Source organism: Eptatretus burgeri, chromosome 2 (assembly GCF_056783735.1).
Source record: "Eptatretus burgeri isolate ZD-2024b chromosome 2, Ebu_testis_v1, whole genome shotgun sequence".
In the NCBI taxonomy this organism is placed as follows: Eukaryota; Metazoa; Chordata; class Myxini; order Myxiniformes; family Myxinidae; genus Eptatretus; species Eptatretus burgeri.
In genome coordinates this window covers 154560288-154580447 of record NC_140962.1, presented here as the reverse complement: position 1 = coordinate 154580447, position 20160 = coordinate 154560288, and the positions used below count along the sequence as shown (strand labels likewise).

General features: G+C 47.6%; 1 protein-coding gene across 7 annotated transcripts in view; it reads right to left on the bottom strand.

The window, feature by feature from the left end:
- LOC147033631 (NACHT, LRR and PYD domains-containing protein 3-like) overlaps positions 1-20160 on the bottom strand; it is a 99683-nt gene that overhangs the window by 63994 nt on the left and 15529 nt on the right. For all 7 annotated transcript variants that reach the window (XR_015055565.1, XR_015055564.1, XM_085871682.1 and 4 more), the window contains 3 exons: positions 18349-18762; positions 17054-17208; positions 2202-2367 (listed from right to left, as the gene is read on the bottom strand). Coding sequence is in view for 5 of the 7 variants with exons in the window: in XM_085871678.1 (XP_085727804.1) it covers positions 2202-2367; positions 17054-17208; positions 18349-18762 (735 nt within the window). In the remaining 2 variants the exon portion in view is untranslated. The remainder of the gene's footprint in view (positions 1-2201; positions 2368-17053; positions 17209-18348; positions 18763-20160) is intronic.

Sequence of the window (20160 nt, the reverse complement as noted above, 5' to 3'; positions counted from 1 at the left end):
ACGAACGGGATACATTTCACACAAGCACATTTATTACAAAGCCCATATTGCACACACAACACAAGCAAGGAATCATGCAATATACAAGCAACAAATAGAATGCAAAAGCAATACTACCGACTATAATTATTATTTACAAGCACTTACACAGTTTCTACTTGGCAGGACATGGCGCCACAGCATGCATGCAAAAACAAAGAAAGACCTCCCTCACAGGCAAGGGGGTAGACGGGGTCCGTCGACCTTTATGGTCGTGGGCCGTGGATGACAAAAAAGGCCCACGAGACCGAAGGGTCTTATCCGCACCCTCGTGGTGTGACGGTGGGCAGGTCGCGACGTCTCGTCCCCACGGCCACTGGGACAGCCGCGCCTGATCTCGGGCCTTGCAACAGTGGGCAGGTCGTGACGCCTTCTCCCCACGACCACTAGGACAGCCGCGCCTGACCTCGGGCCTTGCAAGGGTGGGCAGGTCGTGACGCCTTCTCCCCACGACCACAAGGACAAGACTTCCACCCGACTGCCCCAAGTCTGTCTACGACGAAGACTTGGACCATGACAGACTTGGACCAAGACCACGACGACCAAGACTTCCACACGACTGCCCCAAGTTTCTGCGATCCGCACTCTCTTCCAGGCGCCCCTCTTGCCTTTTTATTTTTCCTGTGCCCGCCCAGCCCTTCGCGGCGTGTGGGTGGGGGGAGGAACATTCCAGAGAAACTGGGGCGGGAATTGGTTTCCAACCGTCAAACTTGTTTACCGGAGGAGAAATTGGGGTGGGGCTGGTTTCGTTGCTCCTTTAGTGGCGTTGTGGTGTGGATGGCGTGGTTGTTGAGATGGTGTGGTTGTTGAGATGGCGTGGTTGTTGAGATGGCGTGGTTGTTGAGATGGCGTGGTTGTTCCAAAATAACGACAGGTAAAGAAAAATGGCTAACTCAAAGCGTCGCAGCCCGGATGAATCACACATATTCCCTCTAAACAACGGGTGTGGACTAACTACACATGAACTTATCGATATATCTAAGCTGAGGACCTTTCTGGTGTATTGCCAATTTCCACAGCCGTAACAATATTTAATATTCATCAGAACAGCATCCAAACTGACCCTCTCAATGGTAGGCAAGTCAGCCTTCTGCTAATCACAAGCGAAGTCGTGGAATCAGGAAGTGCAGCAAACTTCAAGACTCATCTCTTCTCGAACCTTCGGATCTCCAATCACAAGTTTCACTTTCACCCTGGTCAGAACACCTTACACTTGTTGATATTTCCTTATCTACCTGAGAAAGGCACCCTCAATGTAATAAATAAATGCGTGTGTGTGTGTGTGTGTGTGTGTGTCTGTCTGTGTGTAACACCAATCATGCCAAAATTACTGTGCCAATTGCCACCAAACTTGACACATGGACCAAGTTCGACCTCATGGTTAACTTGGGCTGCTTGGTTTCATCTGCAGAAGTAGATGTGGTTTCATTTGTAGATGTAGAAGACAGACAGACCAATTAGTATGTTGGTGATCTCAGTCGTTTTGTGTTTTTTTTAACCACCTTGATGCTCGTTTCACTGTTCCTTCCCTTTCACCTCTCTGCAGGCCCTTACCGCCCCAGTCCTTCCATAAACCTTTTCCTTATGACCATCCCAAAGTCTCATCATTCATTCCCCTCTCCTCATGCCTGTGAAACTGTCTTCCAGGGTCTGTGATCCCAAGCTCTTCCCTCAATCATTTCATATCTGATGTCCACTGGCACCTCATTGTATCTCCCACTTCTACCTCTACCTTTACTGTACCAGTTGAGTCTCTATTTCAGCTTTCATCCACAATTCCTCCTCTAGTGCTGTATTGCATCCACTTGGTGCTGTTATATTCTCCTTTCCTTTCTCTTTATGTCTCTTGATCCTTTCATCCCCCATCATGCTCTTCCGCAAACTTCGATACCTGTATAAGAGAAATGTAATTATCCTGTATCACAAGAGTAGTCGTGAGGAGATTAAATTTGACTTTCCTGATGAATTATGGACTGCATTTCCTTTAAAAAGAGATCCATTGCATCAACTTTTATGACAAAATGATCTTAATCCCACAAACAAAGCACCTGGAAGCTGTTCATCCACCAACTTATAGGTGGATGAATTGTAGTTCCAGGGATAGTTCAATAAGTATAGCTGTGTTAATGAAAGGCCATTACCATGTGATGAGATGTTCTTACCCATTTTAAGCTTGTTCATCATTTTTAACATCGGATCTTTCATCCTTTCCTTGTGCAATAATATTTCGCAGAAAGAGCGGAAACTCTCTGCCCCCTCCTCCATGATGAGATCCAGCAGAAAATTCACACGATTTTTGGATTTGTTCCTTTTGAACTTTTCAAAATCCTACACACACACACACACACACACACACACACACACACACACACACACACACACACACACACACACACACACACACACACACACACACACACACACACACACACACACACACACACGGAACAAAATCAAAGCCATAAACCAACTCACAATACCAGTACTACCGCACAGCTGCGTTTGTTACAGTTTGGAATTTGGAATCGGGAAAAGCATCCACCCCCACCCACTCAAAGGTTCATGTTCCCCCTATCTACATCCCTCCTCACCCCACCCTCTAAAACCATAACCCACAACTCAAACACTCGAACCTTCACCCTCGCACCACACACACACACACACACACACACACACACACACACACACACACACACACACACACACACCATCACCTTCCCACGTACCCCTCACACTCAGACCTTCCTCCGCACTCAAAGCTTTCCCCACACACAAAACTTACCCCGCACCGCACACACACAGACCTTACCCTGCACCGCACACACACAATCTTTACCACGCACCGCACACACAAACCTTACCCCGCACCGCACACACACACAAACCTTTCCCGCACCCTACACACACAAACTTTACCGCGCACCGCACACACAAACCTTTCCCACACCCTACACACACAAACCTTTCCCGTACCACACACACACAAAACCCTTTCCCCGCACCCCCCACACACAAACCTTTCCCGCATCCCACACACACAAACCTTTCCCGCACCCTACACACAAACCGTTCCCACACACTACACACACAAACCTTTCCCGTACCCCACCCCACAAACCTTTCCCACACCCCCCACACACAAACCTTCCCCCGCCCCGCACCCACCCAAACCTTTCCCACATCCTACACACAAACCTTTGCCACACCCTACACACACAAACCTTTCCCGTATCGCACACACACAAAAACCTTTCCCCGCACCCCCAAACACAAACCTTTCCCGCATCCCACACACACAAACCTTTCCCACACCCTACACACAAACCTTTCCCACACCCTACACACACAAACCTTTCCCACACCCGACACACACAAACCTTTCCCGTACCGCACAGACACACAAACCTTTCCCACACCCCCACACACAAACCTTTCCCGCATTCCACACACACACAAACCTTTCCCACATTCCACACACAAAAACCTTTCCCGCATCCCACACACACAAACCTTTCCCGCACCCTACACACAAACCTTTCCCACACGCTACACACACAAACCTTTCTCGTACCCCACACCACAAACCTTTCCCCACACCCCCCACACACAAACCTTTCCCATACCCCCCACACACAAACCTTTCCCGCACCCTACACACACAAACCTTTCCCGTACCCCACACACACAAACCTTTCCCGCACCACACACACAAACCTTTCCCGCACCCCCACACACAAACCTTTCCCACCCCCCCCACAAACAAACCTTTCCCACACCCCACGCACACAAACCTTTCCCATACCCCCACACACACAAACCTTTCCCGCACCACACACACACACAAACCTTTCCCGCACCACACACACACAAACCTTTCCCGTACCCCATACACTCAACCCTTTCCCCTCACCCTCTACACACAAACCTTTCCCGTACCACACACACACAAACCTTTCGCGCACCCCCACACACGAGCCTTTCCCGCACCCCCACACACAAACCTTTCCCGTACCCCCCACACACAAACCTTCCCCATACCCCCCACACACAAACCTTTCCCGCATCCCACACACACAAACCTTTCCCGCACCCTACACACAAACCTTTCCCACACGCTACACACACAAACCTTTCTCGTACCCCACACACAAACCTTTCCCACACCCCCCACACACAAACCTTTCCCACACGCTACACACACAAACCTTTCTCGTACCCCACACCACAAACCTTTCCCGCACCCCCCACACACAAACCTTTCCCATACCCCCCACACACAAACCTTTCCCGCACCCCCCACACACAAACGTTTCCCGCACCACACACACACAAACCTTTCCAGCACCCCCAAACACAAACCTTTCCCATACCCCACACACACAAACCTTTCCCGCACCCCCCACACACAAACCTTTCCCGTACCCCACACACACAAACCTTTCCCGTACCCCCCACACACAAACCTTTCCCGTACCCCACACACACAAACCTTTCCCGCACCCCACACACACAAACCTTTCCCACACCCCCCACACACAAACCTTTCCAGTACACCCCACACACAAATCTTTCCCACACCCCCCACACACAAACCTTTCCAGTACACCCCACAAACAAACCTTTCCCGCACCCCACACACACAAACCTTTCCCGCACCCCACACACACAAACCTTTCCCATACCGCACACACACACAAACCTTTCCCACACCCCCACACACAAACCTTTCCCGCATCCCACACACACACAAACCTTTCCCGCATTCCACACACACAAACCTTTCCCGCATCCCACACACAAAAACCTTTCCCGCATCCCACACACACAAACCTTTCCCGCACCCTACACACAAACCTTTCCCACACGCTACACACACAAACCTTTCTCGTACCCCACACACAAACCTTTCCCACACGCTACACACACACAAACCTTTCCCACACCCCCCACACACAAACCTTTCCCACACGCTACACACACAAACCTTTCTCGTACCCCACACCACAAACCTTTCCCGCACCCCCCACACACAAACCTTTCCCATACCCCCCACACACAAACCTTTCCCGCACCCTACACACACAAACCTTTCCCGTACCCCACACACACAAACCTTTCCCGCACCACACACACAACCCTTTCCCGCACCCCCCACACACAAACCTTTCCCACACCCCCCACAAACAAACCTTTCCCACACCCCACGCACACAAACCTTTCCCATACCCCCACACACACAAACCTTTCCCGCACCACACACACACACACAAACCTTTCCCGCACCACACACACACAAACCTTTCCCGTACCCCATACACTCAACCCTTTCCCCTCACCCTCTACACACAAACCTTTCCCGTACCACACACACACAAACCTTTCCCGCACCCCCACACACAAACCTTTCCCGCACCCCCACACACAAACCTTTCCTGTACCCCCCACACACAAACCTTCCCCATACCCCCCACACACAAACCTTTCCCGTACCCCACACACACAAACCTTTCCCGCACCCCCCACACAGAAACATTTCCCGCACCCCCCACACACAAACGTTTCACGCACCACACACACAAACCTTTCCAGCACCCCCCAAACACAAACCTTTCCCATACCCCACACACACAAACCTTTTCCCGCACCCCCCACACACAAACCTTTCCCGTACCCCACACACACAAACCTTTCCCGTACCCCCCACACACAAACCTTTCCCGTACCCCACACACACAAAGCTTTCCCGCACCCCACACACACAAACCTTTCCCACACCCCCCACACACAAACCTTTCCAGTACACCCCACACACAAACCTTTCCCACACCCCCCACACACAAACCTTTCCAGTACACCCCACAAACAAACCTTTCCCGCACCCCACACACACAAACCTTTCCCGCACCGCACACACACAAACCTTTCCCGTACCCCCCACACACAAACCTTTCCCGTACCCCCACACACAAACCTTTCCCGCACCCCCACACACAAACCTTTCCAGTACACCCCACACACAAACCTTTCCCGCACCCCCACAAACAAACCTTTCCCGCACCCCACACACACAAACCTTTCCCGTACCCCCCACACACAAACCTTTCCAGTACACCCCACAAACAAACCTTTCCCGCACCCCACACACACAAACCTTTCCCGCACACCACACACACAAACCTTTCCCGTACCCCCACACACAAACCTTTCCCGCACCCCCCACACACAAACCTTTCCCGCACCCCCCACACACAAACCTTTCCAGTACACCCCACACACAAACCTTTCCCGCACCCCCACAAACAAACCTTTCCCGCACCCCACACACACAAACCTTTCCCGCACCCCACACACACAAACCTTTCCAGTACACCCCCACACAAACCTTTCCCGCAGCCCACACACACAAACCTTTCCCCGTACCCCCACACACAAACCTTTCCCGTACCCCCACACACAAACCTTTCCCGCACCCCCACACACAAACCTTTCCCGCACACCACACACACAAACCTTTCCCGCACCCCCACACACAAACCTTTCCAGTACACCCCACACACAAACCTTTCCCGCACCCCCACAAACAAACCTTTCTCGTACCCCACACACAAACCTTTCCCGCACCCCACACACACAAACCTTTCCCGTACCCCCCCACACACAAACCTTTCCCCGCACCCCACACACACAAACCTTTCCCGCACCCCCCACACACAAACCTTTCCAGTACACCCCACACACAAACCTTTTCCCGCACCCCCACAAACAAACCTTTCCCGCACCCCACACACAAACCTTTCCCGCACCCCACACACAAACCTTTCCCGCACCCCACACACACAAACCTTTCCCGTACCCCCCACACACAAACCTTTCCCGCACCCCACACACACAAACCTTTCCCGCACCCCCACACACAAACCTTTCCAGTACACCCCACACACAAACCTTTCCCGCACCCCACACACACAAACCTTTCTCGTACCCCACACACAAACCTTTCCCGCACCCCACACACACAAACCTTTCCCGCACCCCCACAAACAAACCTTTCTCACACACAAACCTTTCCCGCACCCCACACACACAAACCTTTCCCGTACCCCCACACACAAACATTTTCCGCACCCCACACACACAAACCTTTCCCGTACCCCCACAAACAAACCTTTCCCGCACCCCCACACACAAACCTTTCCTGTACCCCCACACACAAACCTTTCCAGTACACCCCACAAACCACAAACCTTTCTTCCCGCACCCCACACACACAAACCTTTCCCGTACCCCCACACACAAACCTTTCAAACCTTTCCCCCCCCACACACAAACCTTTCCCGCACACCACACACACAAACCTTTCCCGCACCCCCACACACAAACCTTTCCCGCACCCCCACACACAAACCTTTCCAGTACACCCCACACACAAACCTTTCCCGCACCCCCACAAACAAACCTTTCTCGTACCCCACACACAAACCTTTCCCGCACCCCACACACACAAACCTTTCCCGTACTCCCCCACACACAAACCTTTCCCGCACCCCACACACACAAACCTTTCCCGCACCCCCCCCACACAAACCTTTCCCGTACACCCCACACACAAACCTTTCCCGCACCCCCACAAACAAACCTTTCCCGCACCCCACACACAAACCTTTCCTGCACCCCACACACAAACCTTTCCCGCACCCCACACACACAAACCATTCCCGTACCCCCCACACACAAACATTTCCCGCACCCCACACACACAAACCTTTCCCGCACCCCCCACACACAAACCTTTCCAGTACACCCCACACACAAACCTTTCCCGCACCCCACACACACAAACCTTTCTCGTACCCCACACACAAACCTTTCCCGCACCCCACACACACAAACCTTCCCCGCAACCACACAAACAAACCTTTCTCGTACCCCACACACAAACCTTCCCCGCACCCCACACACACAAACCTTTCCCGTACCCCCCACACACAAACATTTTCCGCACCCCACACACACAAACCTTTCCCGTACCCCCACAAACAAACCTTTCCCGCACCCCACACACACAAACCTTTCCTGTACCCCCCACACACAAACCTTTCCAGTACACCCCACACACAAACCTTTCCCGCACCCCCACAAACAAACCTTTCTCGTACCCCACACACAAACCTTTCCCGCAGCCCACACACACAAACCTTTCCCGTACCCCCCACACACAAACCTTTCCCGCACCCCACACACACAAACCTTTCCCGCACCCCCACACACAAACCTTTCCCGTACCCCACACACTCAACCCTTTCCCCTCACCCCCACCCCCCAAAGCCTCAACGTGTCCCCGCTAATGCCCCCCATCCTGCACCGTCAAAACCCCTCCCCCCCCACCTTAAACATCTCTAACCTGACAGATAATCCTTCCTCCCTCAGCACGTCCCGACTCCTGAGAATCTCTCCCTGGTTACTGTCTCCTCCGATTTGATTGGCCTGATCCATGCCATAACATAACGGTGGAGTTGCTGTTTACAACAATAACTCAATTTGTCACTCTCCTTGTTTTGACCTTTCACCTCCCAACCCCCCAGGATTACCTCTGGCTGTGACTTCGCCTCCGCTCCCACCTCTTGTTCATCTGTGTGTTGTACCATCCTCCTAACAGTGACAACTCCATCTACCTCTCTCTATCTCTATCTCCATCTCTCTCTCTCAGACGACATGGATAAACTTTTAACCACTCATCACAACTCTCTTCCTCATGTGGGACAATTTCAACTCTCACCATGCAAATTGGATTGGTGTTGGTACAACTCATCAGCCATGGCACTTCAGCAACTCCTTGTGACTGACTCGTGCTGTAAACTTTACAACACAGATTTCTCCCAATGTTAAATCCTCCCTTCTGGACTTGGTGTTGAGCAACTTCCCCACAAATGTCTCCTGCTCTTCCTCTTCTCCAATTGGTTCATCTGATCATATCCTTGTGAAAGTCAACATCTCTCTTGCTATTCTCAGAGAGCTTCCTCTGTGTTGGCAAGTATGGAAGTTCACTCAGGCAGATTGACAGGGTCTGCAAGCAGCCATCACCCTTCAGGACTGGTCTCCCATATCTACTGCACTTGATATTAACTCAGCCTAGGATTCCTTCCACAGAATATCTATCTCTCTCTCTCTCTCTCTCTCTCTCCCTCTCTGAAAGTTGTCTGAAACAACTTGCCTTCTCTTCCTGGAAGGCAAATCCGACCGAAGGTAATCTCAGTGCATTCCAAAAAGTCCGCAACAAGTGTGTGTCCACTCTTGGGAGAGTCCAACCTCAACATCTGTCCAACCTCAAGAATGAAATTTCAAATTTGTCTCCATCCTCTAAAATCTGGTGGCACCTTGTTAAATCTGTCTCTGGAATAGGCTCCCCTTCCCTCCCTTCCTTCTCTTCAAATTGCCAGCACAGCCAACTCTACTCGTGAGAAGGCCGAATACATCAATTCTGTGTTTGCTAACAAATCTTGCGTCCCAAACCCCTCACTCTCGATACCCACACCACCCTGTCATACCCAACTGCTCCTGGACTCTATGTTTTTTTTCCATTTCAGAAGGTGGAGAAGGTTCTTTCAACCCTTGACTCTGACTCTTAAACTGGACCAAACAGGATCAGCTCACATGTCCTAAAAAAAAAACCTTCTCTGCTGCTCCTTCACACCTCCTCTCTGCCATTTTCACTCCTAATATTTGTGATAAGTCATCTTCCATCTGCTTGGTAATCCACCAACATCACTGCACCACATAAAAAGGGGCAAAAACGGATCCCTTTACTACAGAACTATCAGCTTACTTCCAATCATCAGCAAGGTCATGGAATCCATCATTGCAGTTGATATGAAACCCTTCCTTTTCTCCAACAGCCTCATCTCAGATCACCAATGTGGTTTCAGAACAAGTAATTCCACTTTGGACATGCTGCTTCAACTCACCCAACAATGGATGGTGACCCTCGATGTCAGACATGAGATCAGGGCTGTCTCTCTCTGGACATATCTCGTGTTTTTGATACAGTCTGGCATCCTGTCTTATATGACATACTGACTTCCTCTCCTCTCATCGCCAACATGTGGCTCTCTATGGAATCCTTCCATCCTTTCCCTGTCAGGGCTGGAGTACCCCCAAGGCAGTGTTCTGGGCCTAGTCCTATTGCTGATTGTCATCAATGACCTCTAACTCTCTGGAAAATCCCCTTTATCTATCTGCCGATGACTCCACCCTCTGCCGTGACATCCCTCATCCTTCAGACAAGCAGGCTGCAGCCTCTTCCTCCTTTTGGAATATGTCTTTCAATCCTGACAAATCTCACACTCTCACTACGTCTCTCCAAAAGGACCATCTGATAAACCTTCCTATCTATTTTCTGAACAATCCTCTTGAGGAAGTTCAGTCATTGAAACTCCTGGGTCTCACGATCAGCCATGATCTTTCTTGGGCAATCCACATTTCAAAGTTGGTCTCCAAAGCCAGCCGCTGATTTGGCATCCTCTATCATGCAAAGTCCTTCCTTTGCACACTTGAACTCCGATCCACCTACAAGGCTTTCATCCACAGCTTGGAGCACTGCTCTCACCCCTCTGGGCTGTGTCCCCTTCCTCACATCTTGCTCAGCTTGATACCATGGCAATGGTCCTATCACTTGGCCATCGCAGGCAGGTCGGTGGTCTGTTTTTTTTTTACCACATCCTTTCTGGTCTTGCATCCTCCACTCTTTCCGTGCTTTGTCCAAGGCTTACACGGTCCACCATCGACCCCCTTTTGGTGAAACGACGTAAATCCAGGATCACTGCTCACCTCCACTCATTTATTCCTCTTTTTTTTTTCCTGCCTATGGAATCAATTTCCACATCCTCCTCATTCTCCATCTTCAAGACACCTGTTCACCAACATCTCAGATTGTCCTCAATTCAAAACAATGATCTTTTCTACCCTCGTTAGCTCGGTTTCCTCCTTCCACTTTTCTAGTTTTCCTTCCTTGGAGTTTCCTTCTGTGCAACCTGTTCGGTTCACTGAAACGTGCTACGTCACCATCTTATCTTGTGGTAAGTACCAGGTCATTCCTCATCAGATTTCATCATGGCATCAATGTCGGTCTGAAGACGTTTCTCATGATATTTCAGTTCAGCAGCTTCTTCCTCAAGCTTCGATCCATTCTTTTTTTTTGCCAATCCTGGATTACATTCCTTAGTACATGACTGTTCATCAAGATGGAGGTGAGATTCTCTGTGAGCATCACTGACAGAAAATAATAACTTCTTGTCAACCTGTACATTTTGGACCTTTTTTAGGGTACACGACCGAAGAACACGAGGAGGAGCTGTAGCGGAATGAAAGGGAACATAATGGAAATTCAGAACGATTGCTTGAAAAATGTGGACAAAAAAACGTGTTGAAACAAGGCAGACAAACTGGCAGACAAATGCTACAGACAACATACTTGGAAAAAATTAATTTTTGCCTCGTGACAAACAAACAGACAGACAGGGGTGAAAAAATAACCTCGGTCCACATTCCGTGGTGAAGGTAATAAAACAACTAACAACGAATAAACGAAATGAGAGGAAGAGAGGGAAAAATACAATAACCTGGAAAAATGGAGTGCTTGGGAATGGGGTAATTTGGGATAGAAGATATCATGAGTATGCATGGGGGATGACCTGAGGGAGAGGTGAACATCTGTCTTGAATCCCTGGAGGGAAGAATGGGACTGAACAGACGGGGGAAGTTGGTTCTGCAGGTGAGAGAAAAGAGGAACAAATGAGTGGAGGTGAGCAATGAGCCTGGATTTTCAGAGTTTAACAAGAAGAGTGTTACGGGTAGACGGTGTGCGCCCGACAGAAACTTGGGAGGGACAGCACCAAGAGAGGAGGGAAGAGAGTGCAAGAGCAAAAAGGAGGTGCAAGAATACAGAGATCACTGACCTGTCTGCAATTATGTGAAAGTATTAGGTTCAGCGATTCACTTTGTCAGGGGAGATTACAATGGTCTTGGAGGCCTTCGTTTCCACTGCATCAAACTGAGCATGGTGTGAGGCAGGAGCACCAGCCCCAAGGGAAGAGAAACACTCCCTCAAGCTGTAGATGAAGGCCTTGTAGATGGATAGGAGTTCAGGTGTGCCAAGGAAGGACTTTGATAGATTGAGAATGCCTCGTCGGCGACTGGCTTTGGTGGCCAATTTTAAAATGTGGGCTCCTAAGGCCTAAGTCACATTTTCACGGCGGCCGTGGGGTCTCCAAAATCTATGGCCACTAGCAATTATACGGCGGCCGCAGTATTTCCACGGTCACACAATGTAGCAGTCACATATGTTTTTACTTTTCGGGGAGCCGCACGGGGTGTTTATAAATTGTGGAGACCGAAAACGTGGGGATGCTGTACGGTCTTTGATTTGATGTCGCACGGTGACCTTAGGGCATTCCTGCGGCGGCCATACAATTTTCAAGGCAGACGCAAGGCGACCGCAGGGGGACCGCAGGGGGGCCCTAAGCCGAATGTGCGGCCAGACGGACGGACGGTAACGGGTGGGTATTTTTTTTTACCAGTTCTTTTGTTGCGGCTTGTCGAATTGCTATGGCGAACGTAGAAATGAAAAAAAGTTATAACTCCACGCTATAATTCCACGGCGACCTTACGTCCTGTAAAAGATAGCCAAACGGCGTAGGGCCACCCTGAGGCCACCGCAGAAACTCTGCGACCGCCGCACGTTTCTGTCAATTCAGAGGGCGTACGGCCGCCGTATCCTCGCCGGAGAGCAAATGTGACTTAGGCCTAAGGAAGATCATAGCTGATATCGAGACCCAAGAAAGAGTGACTTGAACTTCTTCGAGAGTATTGTTAAGAAAGTACATGGGAGGGTTTGTCCGATGGTCCTTTCCCAGAGAGATAGTGAGAGTGTGATATTTGTCATGATTGAAAGACATATCCCAAGTGTTTGTCCAGCTTGTTATTCTAGCAAGGTTTGAAGAGGGGCAAGAAGAAGCCGTTTGTAAAGATCACGAGAGTTTGGGAAAATTTACTATAACTTCCAGAAATATAACCATTGAGTAATGACATGTAGGTTCTAGGGATGAGGGGGGCAAGTTGGTGGCTTTTATCCCTAGTGACATTGTCATATATGAAACACAAAGCAGATATTGTTGTGTACAATGTCTTGTTTCTTCTTTCTTCTTAAATTACAAGCAGTATCCCCTATGATATGAAATAATAACATGATGTAACATTGTTGGGAGTCATGTGACTTGGGCAAGCAGTCTTGCCAAGGGCCAATTTTTACTGCTCTGTTGTTCGAAGACGCGCTGTGCGGGTTCTTGCTTTGCGGGTTTTCGTTTCCGAAAGGTAAACGTTGCAATATTTTGCAAACAGTTTCGGTCGGTAAAAATCTGGAAGGTTTTGGCAGAACAGTTATGGAAATACTGGTTAATACTTAGAAGCATGAGTATATGTTATTAAGTTAACCTCTAATGTAACTTTATGAAAGTTGGTGTAATTTCTTCCAACTTGTGTTTTGCTATTCGGTTAACACTCGGAATTCATTTCGACAATATCAGTCATAATTCGCAAGGGGATGTTGTATTGGGAATCAATGTAATTGATAATTATCAAGAGGATGATGTGTTGTATTGTTAAGGTCGTTGTAGGCCTTCTTGTACGTATTCCATTTTTATTGCGAACTTGATCTTCAGACTCGTTTCTTCATAACAAGATAAATTGTTCACCATCACCGTTGTGGTTTCTCTGATTACTGGCTGGATTGGTCACATTCCTTTTCCCAGTAGAAATTTGTAATAAATTGGAGGTGAAGGTCATCGTGGCAGAAGAAACAGCAGTCAGTTGGTTTGTCATGTACAGTGCATGTTGGAATGCTGTGTGTGTGACTTGTGCTGAAACTTTCAAACAAATTCAAGTTTGGATTCACTTGCCTTAGCACTGCAGCATAGCAAACCAATTGTTCGACTTTTCATAAAAGCACCAAAATTGGTACATATGTTGACTAATGTATTCGGAACAATTCTTGATATGGAGCCACTCGAGATTTTGCCTTGGTCGGCTTTGACCAGCTGACCTTGCCGAAGATGACCAGCCTCCCGAGGACTTCGAAGACTGGTGCCATGACAAAGAGAACAGCTCTCCCCAGTTTTTGTATTGGGCAACAGTCCTGGATCTGGAGCTCTCCATCCTAATCTACGTGCGATCTCTGAGAGAGGGAGATTTCATCATGTACCTGGATGCTCTCACTGAGATAGTCCCATGGTTCTTCGCGCTGGACCGTATAAACTATGCCCGGTGGATACCGGTCCATCTGCGTGACATGGCAGAACTTCCACAACAGCACCCAGAGATCTACAATGAGTTCAAGGCAGGCCACTTCACAGTGCAAAAGACTAAGAGGGCATTCTCAGCAATTCCTCTTGACCAAGCGCATGAACAAAACAATGCCCGTGTCAAGGGTGACGGAGGTGCCGTTGGCCTGACGGACAATCCCAGTGCTCTGAGGCACTGGATGGTCGCCGGACCCAAGGTGGCCAGAATGATCATGGAGTTTGAGGAGGTGAACATGCATCCAAATGCCAATGAGGAGACACGTCACCATGAAGAAAACACTGACTCATAATATTTGAATACGCCTTTTCATGGTCAATTTACTGAATTTTACACTTTCCTTATATCTACCACCAAGACAATAAGAAAATAAGAGCATTTCGCCAATTTCGCTGAAGTAGAATGGCGGCCATTTTGGAAAATGGTCGCCGAAGCTGACCAAGGCACAATCTCGGGTGGCTCCATATCTAGAATTGTTCGGAATACATTATTCTACATGTGTACCAATTTTGGTGCTTTTATGCAAATTTCAACAATTGATCTGAAATATCAGACTACGCTGCAGGACTACCGACCTGTTGGGCAGATCGATAAAATAACCTCGGGATTTTGACACCAACACCAAACGACAACATTTTTGTCCTTCTTCAAATGTCTAATCCCTTCCGATAACAATCCTCATCTGCCTATATTTTGCTCTCATCCCTGATGTTGATGTGTTTCCCGCTCTCTTTTGATCTACTGTTCATTACCTCCGCCAACCGAAGGTGGACGGAGGTTATGTTTTCAGCCCTGTCTGTTTGTTTGTTTGTTTGTGAACAAAATATCTCAAAACGTTGCAGATGGATTCATACGAAATTTGGAGGAGAGCTTGAAATGTGACAAGGAAGAAATGATTCTATTTTGGTGAAGATCCGGGTCCAGATCCGGATCCGAGAATTTTTTTCAGTAATTCTCCACCGTTGAGTGATTGGGTTAAAACGGTATAAATATATATATATATATATATATATATATATATATATATATATATATATATATATATATATATATATATATATATATATATATATCTCAGTGTCGGCGTGAGTTCGTCCTTCCGGTCCTCTGTCCATCCGTCCGACTATATGTCTATTATTTACATACTATTGAAATGTACCTTTCAACCTTTTTAGACTGCTTAGACCCCTTAGATCTTTGAATACCCTCTAAGACCCTGAGGACTCTTAAGAACCCCAATACCACCAAGATCCTGAAGACCCCAAAGATCCCAAAGACCCCGAAGGCTCCAAAGACCCCCAAGACCCCAAGACCTCGAAAATCCCGAACACCCATTATTGGCCCATTATCGCCATGTTGCACTCGTGTTAATTTCTTTACTACAGCTTCACTCCTTCACACGCTGTATGGCCTGTAGACCTCATTGGACCCCTTACACCCCGAAGACCCTCTAATACACATTTAGACCCTTTTTGAAATAATAAACCATCTTCAACCCTTTCAACACTTTTCAGATCTATAGTCCTATAGACCTTTTGAGACACTTTGGACAGTTTCAGACCATTTGGACACTTCAGACCGCTTGTGCTCTTTCGCCCTTAGACCCCTTTAGACATTTAGACCCATTAAGACTCTTGCACCCTTAAAACACTTTAGACCCCTTTTTGAACTTTGAAGACCCTTAATCCACTCTCGACCCCTCTATATCCTTTAGAAAATCAAAAAAGATTCCCCCCAAAATCATTTTTGACGACCTTTTTCGTGCACCATTCACGTTGCACATCACAATCAAAACTGATATCCCAAAGTGAAATATGTTGAAAAGTAAAACTGAAACGACTGATCTATGGATCATCAAATGGGGAACCAGAATGAAATGCTGTGAGAAATATGAATGGAAATTGCCAAAAGCAAAGCTATGGGGAGTATGGAGAGAGGGGGCAGGTTGGGGACTGAAGGAGCGATGTGGAGGGGGATAGATACCTGTAGGTGGTCAGTTGGTATGAAAATAACTTTGGTGATCTTCCATCAGGCGGTAGGCCCAAAAAGTGCCGAAATTTGTTTCCCAGCCGAGCTTTCATAATATCACCCTCACTCCCAAGCAGTACTTCGGAGGTACAACAAACATGGATTGGTGGAAATCTTTGCTGGTGGAATGGAACGAGGTTGCCAATGTTACGAGCTCCACCTACTGTGATATTTGCACACTTAATATTTACATTGAATTCTCGTTTCTACCAATACACACTCATTTGAGTTGAGACGTTCCTCATTTTAGGTGAGACGTTGGCTAACCTGTCAGTGACGGGTACCCAGCTAGTATCTCAAAAAGTTTTGTACGGATTCTGATGAAACCTGTTGGATGAGTTGGTTAGGTAACAAGAACAAGCCGATTCGATTTTAGTTCAGGTCTGAATCCAGATCCGGCTTATCAGTGGGATGCAAAACGTAATCTAATCAGCTTGGTGGAGGTATGCGCTCCACGGAGTGCTGTTCGAGTTTCGTTCCGTTACATTCTAGCTCCTCCATGAGCCTCAAAATTGCACACAAAACAGCTCACCTTAAACAGCTCGCCTTGTCTCCAGAGGAAAACATTGAAACGAAATAAAACAAATCACTCAAAGGTTTTCTCAAACAAGGAAACACAACTTGCTCTTCCATTTACCTCCAACTCGCACTTTGGTAACAGCTCAGCTGCTCTGACCGCATCGCACAGACTCGGAAACTCTTTCCACAACTCTTCTGACAATGAAGATTTCTCCATTTTCAAAAAGAAGACAAGTTCTTCATCCCGGAAATCCCAGAGAATTTGTTCTGCATCTGCAATAAATTGAAAAAAAACAATCATAAAACACCAAAATTTATATATTTCAGAATATAATTCCAGATGGTGTACAGCGAGTCAAGTTATGAATATTTACCCTTGCGAGAGGAGAGGGGATTGTATTTGGGTCTGTTTGTCTGTTTCTCTACGCAGAATGTGCTCACGTAGGCCACAAATGCCACCTAGTGGTGGCCAGTAATTCATGTTATCTTTTTGGGTGGTCGCTAGACTACCGTTATTCTCAGGTTTTCCGTCTGTCTGTATGTCTGTATGTTGTGGACAGCTTTGGAGGCCAGATGAGTCAACCGATTTTGATGAAACTTGACTGGTAGTTTCATACCAGGATCTAGTTGTATGCTTTTGAGCACCGTTGCTATGGACGCCACCGTTGCCTAACAACGGGGCTTTGAATTTTTTGAAAAAAATCCGAAAAATATTTATATTTTTTTTGTTTTGGAAAATCAAAAATTGGCTTCCGCGCTCTTATGCGCACTATAATCAACCTCTTTGTCAAAAAAAATTTCAGCCCGATCCGTCAAAAACTGTATGACTCGTATGCAATTATGTAGCGACCACCCATGTCGCCTGCCGGCTTGTCTGTTTGTTTGCATGTAATGGACAGCTCTGGAGGCCAGAGGAGTCAACCGATTTCGATGAAACTTGACTGGTAGGTTCATACCAAAATCTACTTGTAAGCTTTTGAGCACCGTTGCTATGGACATCACCGTTGCCTAGCAACAGGACTTTGAAATTTTTGAAAAAATCCGAAAAAAAACCTTTTTGAAAATCAAAAATCGGCTTCCGCGCTTTTATGCGCACTATAATCAAACTCTTTGTCAAAAATTTTCAGCCCGATCCGTCAAAAACTGTATGACTAGTATGCAATTATGTAGCGACCACCCATGTCACCTACCGGCTTGTCTGTTTGTTTGTATGTAATGGACAGCTCTGGAGGCCAGAGGAGTCAACCGATTTCGATGAAACTTGACGAGTACGACGACAAAATGCGTACCGTACCATAAAACCACACCAAACAAGTCAAGAAGAGATTCTGCAGTCGTTGATTGCTCTCTCTAGTTTGAGATTGGAATGTTTTGTTCTACCTGGAAATATCAACTGGAGTATACTGTACTTACCATGAACAGTTGTTTCTTCTCTTTGTGGATCCACTACTTTTACCCCGTGTGGGTCATCCATGATCCAGGGTCCCAAACGAGGGTATGAGCCGAGAAGGAGGTGAAGTATATTCAGAAAGATCTTCACAGACTCTTCACCTTTTCCCTCCACGATATCCAGGCATTTGCGGATTTTGTCTGCATTCGATTTTTCACCTGCGAGTTTGTCGCCATCTTCTCTGCTGAGAACTCCTCTTGCTTTGGCTTCATCGAAAGCTTTGGAAGGATCGGACATCAACGCCTCGATTATGTTTGGTCTGTTTTCTCTCAGCAGTTTCTCATCCATATCCTCACTCGTTTCATCCTCAGAAGACATGTTTACATCAAGAGCAAACAAAGTATTCTTCTGTCGTTGCCAATTAAGGTAAACGACAACTGCAACAACGACAAGAACAAAAATCGCAATCAGATCCTTACCATCAATCAAGCAATTTTGTTTTATCTTTTTTACCATCTGGGGATTAATTGTTTCCCAATGAGACTTCAAGTTTAATGGTTCAAACATTAATGATACACAAAACAGTCGGGACAAGACAGCAGGCTGCAGACTCTTTCCTCTCTTTAGACAATGACAAAATCACAAGATGGTCAAACTCTTGGAATATGTCTTTCAATCCTGACAAATCTCACACTCTCAATGTCTCTCTGCGAAAGACCCATCTGGCAAACCCTCCTATCTACTCTTGTTTTTAATAATCCTCTTGAGGAAGTTGAGTGATTCAAGTTCCTGGGTCTCACTATTAGCCATGATCTTTCTTGGGCAAACCCCATTTAAAAGTTTGCTTCCAAAGCCAGCCGCCTCCTGGGCTGTCGTACAAAGTCCTTCCTTGGTACACCTGAACTCCTATCCACAGCTTGATGGAGTACTGCTCTCCCCTCTGGGGTGGCTCCCCTTCCTCCCATCTTGCTCGGCTTAACGCCGAGGAAACCAAGGCCTTCAAGATTACTGGAATCTCCCATGATGAAGCAAGGTCTCTGGGTCTATCATTTCACCATCACAGACAGGTCGGTGGTCTCTTTGTCTTCTACCACGTCCTTTCTGGTCTTGCACCCTCTGCTCTTTCCATGTTTTGGCCCCACGGGATTCTATAGGGCACACAATGTTCACCATCAACCCCCTTCTGGTGAAACTACTAAAATCCAGGATCACTGCTCACCTCCACTCATTTGTTCCTTTTTTTTTCCCCCCACCTGTGGAACCAACTTTCAGATTCTCTTCAATCTCATTCTTTCTTCCAGGTTTTCAAGACAGCTTTTCACCACCATCTCAGATCATCCCCAATCCAAAACTATTATCTTTCTTTACCCTTGTGAACTCCTCTCCACCCCTTACCCACACCAATCCTTCGTCCAATCGTTCCTCCTTCCACATTTCCAGTTTTCCCTCCTGAGTGTCCTTCTGTATCCATGTTGTCCACCCTATGCATCTTCTCCTGCTCCTCATTCCTCGCCACGCCCATTGTTTGTCCAAGTCTCCCTCTCGCTTGGACTACAACTCGGCTGCTGGTATTCCCTCCCTTAACCAGACTGCTCATTTTGTCCTGTTGCATGAGGGTTAACACATGACAGCGACAAATTTGCCAACAGAGACAGATGAGTGGAGGTTTGTCAGCATTTTACTAATGGGAGCACTTTAATGCACAGACCCTAAACTTCCCAACTTAACAGGTCTATCTGCCAATTTGTACGGCGCTGTGGAGCACATTTCACGATGTCCACAAAATGTTAATCAAAACCAAGGATTTATGACAAGAAAATGGGGAAGGAAAGAAG